General features: G+C 39.9%; 1 protein-coding gene across 1 annotated transcript; it reads left to right on the top strand.

The window, feature by feature from the left end:
• The first annotated feature begins 102 nt into the window (after positions 1–102).
• On the top strand, positions 103–7,330 carry ptgis (prostaglandin I2 synthase). Its single transcript, XM_004068471.4, has 11 exons — positions 103–373; positions 471–551; positions 934–1,057; positions 1,908–2,083; positions 2,489–2,632; positions 3,024–3,151; positions 3,553–3,734; positions 4,954–5,107; positions 5,916–6,097; positions 6,520–6,671; positions 6,783–7,330. The coding sequence occupies exons 1-11, from the start codon at positions 309–311 to the stop codon at positions 6,931–6,933; spliced, it is 1,539 nt and encodes a 512-aa protein (XP_004068519.2). The 5' UTR covers positions 103–308; the 3' UTR covers positions 6,934–7,330.
• The last annotated feature ends 543 nt before the right edge of the window (positions 7,331–7,873 follow it).

The following is a 7,873-nucleotide window of genomic DNA, read 5'->3' as shown; positions in this document are numbered from 1 at the left end:
CATTCCAGTGTGTACGTGAATATTTTCATGCAGATAGACTTTGTCCAGCATCACCCTCTGAAGAGTTCATGAGGAGCCCGAGCTCAGATCCTGCACATGCGCAGAAGAAACGAGGGAATACCAATGACAGGGGAGATTCCTGAGCGTTTGTTCTATAAACAATCCTAACTTCTAAAATTAAATCCACTTCGTTGCGTTCAAAGATAATTAATCTACGCTTGGACACGCCCTTATGACGTCAGACTGACGTGTGTTAAAAGCCGGCGCGAGGACTCCGGTGCTCCCAAGCCACCGCGCGCAGCCCGAAGATGGTGCAGCCGCTCGTCCTGACCGCAGCGCTGATGCTGACCTCCTGCCTCGCAGCCAGACTCTGGTAAGTCACGTCTGTGCTGTTCAAAGGAGAACCCAAGCGGGAAAACGTAGTTTTGGGGCGTTTTGTTTTGTTTTAATGCATTTTTACTCGACTTTAGGCTAAAGATGATCTGGCTGCCTGTCCTCACCGCAGTGATGATGATGATGATGCTGACCCTCTTCATGACAGCTAGACGCAGGTCAGTCACCTCTGGGTTACTGAAAAAGTGTCATTCATGGCTTTTTCAAATTCACTTTTAAATTCTAATCCCACAAATGTACGACTTTGCTTTGCCTGAATATTGTTCCACCTTTGAATGTTTTTAAGTTTTCTAATTAACTGCAAAGGATTACATTTCTACCTGGTTGTTTTTTATATTATTTCAAGAAAACCCTTTTCTCTCCAAAGTTTCTCTTGATGTAATAAAATAGCCTAGTATATATGTTGGCTAATAGCTTGGTAATTCATTTCAAAAATGTATTAGTTGGTTATTTTAATTAACCTTAAATTAAGTTTTTTTTTTTTTCAAAGAATGAATAAAAGAACAAACAAATGTCTGACCTTTATTTCTGTATTTGTAGATCCAACAGAGAGCCTCCTCTGGACAAAGGGCTCATTCCTTGGCTGGGCCATGCTCTGGAATTTGGAAAAGACGCCTCCAAGTTTATTAAGCGAATGAAAGAAAAGCACGGAAACATTTTCACTGTAAGTACCACTAGAAATGTAGACATAATCTGAATTAAAATAGATTTTTCTGAGCTAGCTTAGTAGTAGTTTAGTTTTAAGTTTTTTTTTACTGGATCTGAAAATTTCGAGAACCCAAAAAAGGAAAGACAAACCTCTTCCAATAAAAACAAATAAAGGTATTAAATGCAAAATTAAACGTTCACATCGGACAGAACAGAGGTCTGTTGCTTCAAAGGCTTTTAAGCTGATGCTAACTTGCACTCTCTCTTTTAAAAGTTGTTGTTTAATGAGCAGCTTATACATTTTCATTAAACCATGAAGTATTAGTGAAATGTTTCAACAGCAGAGAAATATCATAAACACTTTTTATCCATCAAAAAAGTGTATTTTCAATTTATAAAGGAGGAATAAAATCATTCTAAAATCATGCTTGCTTAAGTAGTAAAGTCATTTTTTTTTATCTATTATGTTATTTTTTAATTGTCTTTTTTGAAATAAATGATCCTGATATTGTCGGAAGTTTGTGCTTTCCAGCATTTTCTATTAAAATGCAGATTTTTTATACACATCATTATCTCCAAATGAGGTTTCTGCTATTTTAGAATAATTTATATATTTTTCTGACACAAGATTTTACAAATGTTACATTGCCTTTTTTTTAAATAAAAAGGCTTTTAATTTTATGTTGATTTGGGTTCATGAAAGCTAACACCCGACTTGGGAATTTAGCAACGTTTGGGAAAGATTGTGCTGAAATATGTGCTGGTTTAGTGTCAGAGAAAAAGAATAAAATCTAATCAGGATGGTTTGTTTTTCACTTGTTCATATGTTCCACTAAGCGACTCATTTGTCCTCCGCTGACGTACAGGTGCGTGCTGCAGGTCGCTACGTGACCTTGCTTCTGGATCCCCACTCCTACGACGCAGTCATCGGTGATTCAGAGTCTCTGGACTTCACTCGCTACGCACAGGTGCTCATGGAGAGGATCTTTGACCTGCAGCTTCCGCACAACCAGCCGGATAAAGTCAAGGAGATGATGAAGAGGTAGAGCTGCACGGCCGTAACCACAAGCATGAAAAGAACTTTCATGTTTAACAGTTGTGAATCTGAAAGCAGCGCCTGGCATCTGCCCTGTCATGTTACAGGAAAAGAATCCATGCAGATTTTCCTGTTGAACCCACTGCTTTTTTAAGATGATACTATTGTTTACTGCATTCATAGCTGTATTGTTTACTCTTATCTGTGTTAAAAAGGTTGCGTAAAACTTTGCATTTATGTGTAAAATGTATGTTTAGGTGCTTTGCTTCTTTTGTTTAACCACTAATGCTGTTGTCATGTAATAATGAGTTACATATTTCCAGCAATTTCTGGTTAATGAATTATGTTTCCTCCAAAGGTCTTCCTTTAACCTTTTCTTGGCTCACCTGTTGCACACTTTTGTGTCGGCAGGCACTTCCTGGGAGTGAATTTGTCCAGGCTCAACAGCACCATGAGCAGACACTTGCAGGCCGTCCTGAAAGCTGAGACGCCTCAGAACCAGCGGGACTGGAAAGAGGAGGGACTCTTCGACCTCTGTTACAGATTACTCTTCAAGTATGGAGAAGCCTACATCGTTAAACAGTTTACTCACCACTTAGCTCTGTTTTCTTTTGTTTGTAAATGCAGAAAGAAAGATCATGACAGCGCCCTGTCACACAAATATTAAAGGCCAATTTTCCACCCTGAAGGTTGTGATTGAAAATGCTCTTTCCCCTAAAGGAATCCTCATAAACAAAAGCAAAACATAAACAGAGTTAAACAGATAGTTGCTTACTAGGGTAGTGTTCAAATGCTGTGGGTGTGCCAGTGGAAAATATTTAAATTGTATTTCTTTTAAAAGGAAACACCTGAGAGGTTATCTATTTGTCTCAAGAAAAAAAAAATGATAGGTATTTTTTAACCTGTGATGGTGCTGCGCTGTCTTACACTTGTCTTTTTGTTGCAGGGCGGGCTATATGGGCCTGTTCGGCGGGGAGAAGAACAACAACAGCGTGGACCCCTCCAGCATCTATGACGAGTACAAGAAGTTTGACAGCCTCCTAACCAAAATGGCCCGAGGCACGCTAAAAGCAGGTGAGCATTCTCAAAACAACATTTCAGACATGTTTGTAGGCGGGTTGGTCCCCCACAGCTGTTACTGATGAGTCTGACATCACCGATGGGCTCTGCCTTTGATTTGTTTTGTGGTTGCCATGGGAAAGGGTGTGCTTGCGTTGGTTGCTCAGACTTCTTTGTGACGACACTGTGATCAAACGTGTTGACTGTCACAGCAGTGACAGCTGACATTAGGGTGTTTCTTTTCGAGATCTTACAGCAGGTCCACCCATATTGAACAAAAAAAAAGCCTGTCATTGTCGTTCTGTGGTTACATGACCGCTCATGACGGTGTTGCATAACATTTCTGTCCCTCTCCAAACACTCATTTGCCAGCTGGTTTCTTTTTGTGACCCTCTCTGACGCTCTGTGTCCGACAGAGGAGAAGAAGGCAGCAACGGGTTTGCAGAGAAAGCTCTGGGAGCTTCTGGCTCAGGCCGGTCAGACCGAGGACTGCGGGTCAAGCCCGTGGCTCCACGCCTACAGGCGGCTCCTGGAGGACGATGGGGTCGATGAAGAGACACAAAGAAAGGCCATGCTGATGCAGCTCTGGGCCACACAGGTGAGTCAGAGCCTGAGGGAGTGGTTTTCATGTAATAACAATGCAGGGACTTCCCTTGTGATGTTATTCATAGATAAAATAAAGTGCGCGCAAAATCACACGATACTGTGACTGTGGAGTAGTTTCTGTTTAATGCTTTGAGGGCAAACACAGAAAACCAGTACTCTTATTTGGCACACGGGTGTGCTGTTCACCTCGGATTCAGGGAAACGAATGCTTTTTCTCCAGCATACACTTTCAATTTCTAACAAAACTGCAACGCTAGTTGAACATCTGTATCCACAAAAATCCATGTTTAATCTTTACTTAATCTGTGGAATATAATGTATATGATTATTTAAAAAAAGTCTTCGTTTAAAATAACTTTACTGCATTCATCTGTACCTCAATTAAAAACAAATGAATGGTGAGAAGGGTTGACATTGCATTTTGTAGGTTTAAGATTTGAAGTAAAACTTGTTTTTTTTCTAAAGTTGCAGCCTCACATGTAATGCATCACCTGCAGGATTTGAGAGGTTTACTGAATCGAAGGCATTTAATCTGATGTTTGCTTTGGTTAGGCAACGGATTACACACACTCTCTCGTAAAAGTGTATTTTACTTTGAGTCACATCAGCATTTCCATATAAAAATGAAACCTTTTAACAGCAGAGAACTGTTCACTACACGTCTGAATGAATTCTAAACAATAATTAGTAAATACATTTTTTTATTCAGAATTTCTACGTTAAATAAAACCAAATTGAATCACTATTGTCAATTTAAAGAAGTGTATAATTTTCAAAAGGATTTTTGTGTTTTTTTATACCTAGCCTTCATCATTTCTGTTGTTTCCTTTAATCATATCGGACTCTGTTTGAGACGTAACTTCACGGCTTTGATGCGTGTGGGACGGTATGGAGGCCGTGTCTCTAATGGCTTTCCTTTTTAAGTAAACCGTTACTGCACCAAGCGCTGTCAGTTGTGAGACAAACCAGATCGTGGCTGCTCTCGTCCCAGATGCATGAAGGGAGGTGTTGCTTTTTTCCGATTTCCCACAGGTGTGACACGAATTTGACAAACAATTTCACGGTTCTTTGTGGTTTATTGGAAATCTGACAGAAGTTAGATATCAGCTCTGCAGATTTATTCATCATGTTTGCTGAACCCTGCAGCCGCCTTGGCGGTAACTGAAGGATTCATGACATCCTCATAATAGTTTGTGTTTTTTTTTTTCCAGGGTAATGTTGGTCCTGCAGCATTTTGGCTCTTGGGTTACCTGTTGACAAATCCTGAAGCTCTGAAGGCGGTTCAGAGGGAGTTTGGCCAAATGAGACATATGGAGACTTTCAGGACAACTTCCACGGACAGATCTGTCAACACCCCAGTATTCGGTGAGGAGTTTATCCAAAGTTTTTATATTGTTGCCTACTGAAAACTAATGTTTAATTGTAACAGCTGCTGTGTTTCATTTCTCTCTGTCTTCACTTTCAGTCCTCAAACTACAGTTTTTATGTCCCTCCAGCTTACAATGTGTCATTTCAAGTTTAAATTTGCTTTCAAATCTTTCATTTTTTTTAGTTTAGTTTTTTGTTCACTATCAATTGATCCTGATCTTACCCCATACATTACCCTCCACTACTACAGTCAATGTAAACAACAAAATTATATTCTATATTGACAGCAAACCTTTTTCAAAAGCAGAAAATTGCTAAATCATGTGGGCTGAGTTGATAAAATAGATTCATAGATCGGAATCAATCCAAGCTTAATAAATCAATAATTGATCCATAAATGTCCAGATCGATCTTTTATGCCTTTCCTTTGCTGTTGACCTAATGTTTAACAGCAGTAAAGCCAAAGTCTGCTAGCTTGATTCTAACGTATACAAGAAGTTCCTATAGGAAGGCTAATGCTAACGCCCGTTTGACCTAAACAGACGTTGGTGACTAAAGGAACAGCTTTATGCTCACATGCATGAATTTTCCAAACTCTTTTAGGGAAATATATTTTAAATTAACCATTTGTGTTCTAAATCACCGTGTTTTAAAAGAATCGAACTGATCCAGGCTCTGGCGAATCAAATCAATTGTGGAAACTATCGATGATACCCAGCCCTATAAACCATTGCAAAATTATTGAAGAACAAGCAAGATGTTACCCTTATTGAATAAAAAATCATTTCTGCCTTTCCTCTCTCAGACAGCGCCTTGGAAGAGACTCTGAGACTCACTGCTGCCCCCTTCATCACAAGAGAAGTGGTTCAAGAGAAGATCCTCTGCATGGCTGATGGCCAAGAGTACCTGCTAAGAAAAGGGGACAGATTATGTTTGTTCCCCTTCATCAGCCCTCAAATGGACCCTGAGATTTATCACGAGCCGCAGGTTTGTCTTTCTATCTTGGGGAAGAAGCTTCTGCCACTTTTTGCAGCCTCTCAGAACTCTCCTGTGCTGCCAACAGGAGCAGTAGTAATTGTCTTAGGGGCTTGTTAGAGACAGACTTACGTGTAATTAGAACCAGTAGCTGTTTGTGTAAGGAGGAAGCAGCACCTGTATGAAGCAAACCTTGGACGACCGGGTGAGAGGTCAGTCCAGATCTGTGGGTCACTAAGGGATAAGCGTGGGAGGGAGAAGGAACTGATAGCCGTGTGAACGTTTATGGTAGACTGCAGTGAGAAAAGGGAGGGAGAAAGCTCCTGCCAGGCACAAAATGTAGAGGAGGAAAAAGCATTTTGTAATTAGTAATGATTATTTTTTCTCATTTTTGGTGACTCCTAAACAAACACAAAATTGTGTTTTCTTTCTAGAAATTCAAGTACGACCGCTTCCTGAACGAGGATGGATCAGTAAAGAAAGACTTTTATAAAGGGGGGAAGAAGCTGAAATATTACACCATGCCATGGGGGGCGGGCACCAATGGCTGTGTGGGAAAGTCCTTTGCCATCAGCACCATCAGACAGTGAGTGTCCCAGATCCGTTTTGCTTTGTGGCTCTCAAAGTAAAGATCAAAATATTTCACATCCCCACCAAATGTCCTCATTTTGCTGTTTTGTCTTTGTTCCCACTCCAGGTTTGTCTACATGGTGTTGACTAACTACAGTTTGGAACTCTGTGACCCAAATGCTCAGTTACCAGAGATAAATGCCAGCCGCTATGGATTTGGAATGCTACAGCCCGAAGGAGACTTGCCTGTGCGATACAGACCCAAAAATGCACACTAGAGAAGCAGGGATTCTCTTTAAACACATTTCTGACCAAAAGAACTGTAAATAGCTTTGAAATACATGTTTTTTATATATATATTTATACATTATAAGTACTTTTTCTATTTATAATAAAACATTAAAATGATTTTTTACACTGTTGTTAGGCTTTTTTGTGAACTTTCTTTATTTCCTTCAGACTCCTTTTTGGAAGAAAAAAAACAGTCCTTTTTTAAAACTTTAGTGTTCAAAAAGTGAAAGACTTTCATCATGGTTCACTGAAACAACCAGCTAAGGTGCATTAAATGCACATACTGTCTTTTCTGGCACAAACATGACACAAAAGGGTTTTTTTTTAAAACCCATCCACTAAAAAGTGTGTTTTTAACATGTTATTGTTGCATATTTCTGATGATGGAGGACATGTAATAAAATTTAAGAGTAAATTTGTATTTTCTATAGAATTCTTTTTATTCAAACTGCCGGAGGACTCAGGAGCAGATGCAAAAATGCTGTTGGAAAAAGCTTGTATAGGTGTGATTTAAAAACTACCATGGTGGGCCACAAGCTTCCTGCTCCACTTCATTCTGATGCATCCACTTGTAAACAAATAGATTCATGTACATCTCTGTTTTCCTCGTCTGAGCTGGAATCTGACTTAAAACTGTACGACTGTATAGTACCAGTAACGTTAGCTTAGGGGTGTGAGGGGCCGTAAGCTAGTGGCAGAGAACATCAACATGCCTGAGGGAGTTTGCTTATCCCACGCCAGCAGTCTTACCCACAACACAGAGGTGAATTTCTAACGAACTACTGCCGCTCTGCAGACACTATCCCCGAGGATCCATCAAAGATTTTTAGGATTTTGGCTCAAATGCCATTAAAAGACCACTGTGGACGCTGTGAAAATATTTAAGAAGATGATCAGAGTGAGGACTTTAAGGTTCCACATAAAGTA

The sequence above is a fragment of the Oryzias latipes genome, chromosome 5, assembly GCF_002234675.1.
Source record: "Oryzias latipes chromosome 5, ASM223467v1".
In the NCBI taxonomy this organism is placed as follows: domain Eukaryota; kingdom Metazoa; phylum Chordata; class Actinopteri; order Beloniformes; family Adrianichthyidae; genus Oryzias; species Oryzias latipes.
The sequence above is the reverse complement of the archived record's forward strand: the minus strand, read 5'-3'. Positions and strand labels throughout refer to the sequence as shown.

What these genes read in the sequence shown, in the direction of transcription:
- ptgis (XM_004068471.4), top strand. Translation starts at nt 309, where the DNA reads ATGGTGCAGCCGCTCGTCCTGACCGCAGCGCTGATGCTGACCTCCTGC. An exon ending in TGTTACAGATTACTCTTCAA is followed by an intron (nt 2,633 to 3,023) that starts GTATGGAGAAGC and finishes TTTTTGTTGCAG; the next exon opens with GGCGGGCTATATGGGCCTGT. An exon ending in CCGAGGCACGCTAAAAGCAG is followed by an intron (nt 3,152 to 3,552) that starts GTGAGCATTCTC and finishes TGTGTCCGACAG; the next exon opens with AGGAGAAGAAGGCAGCAACG.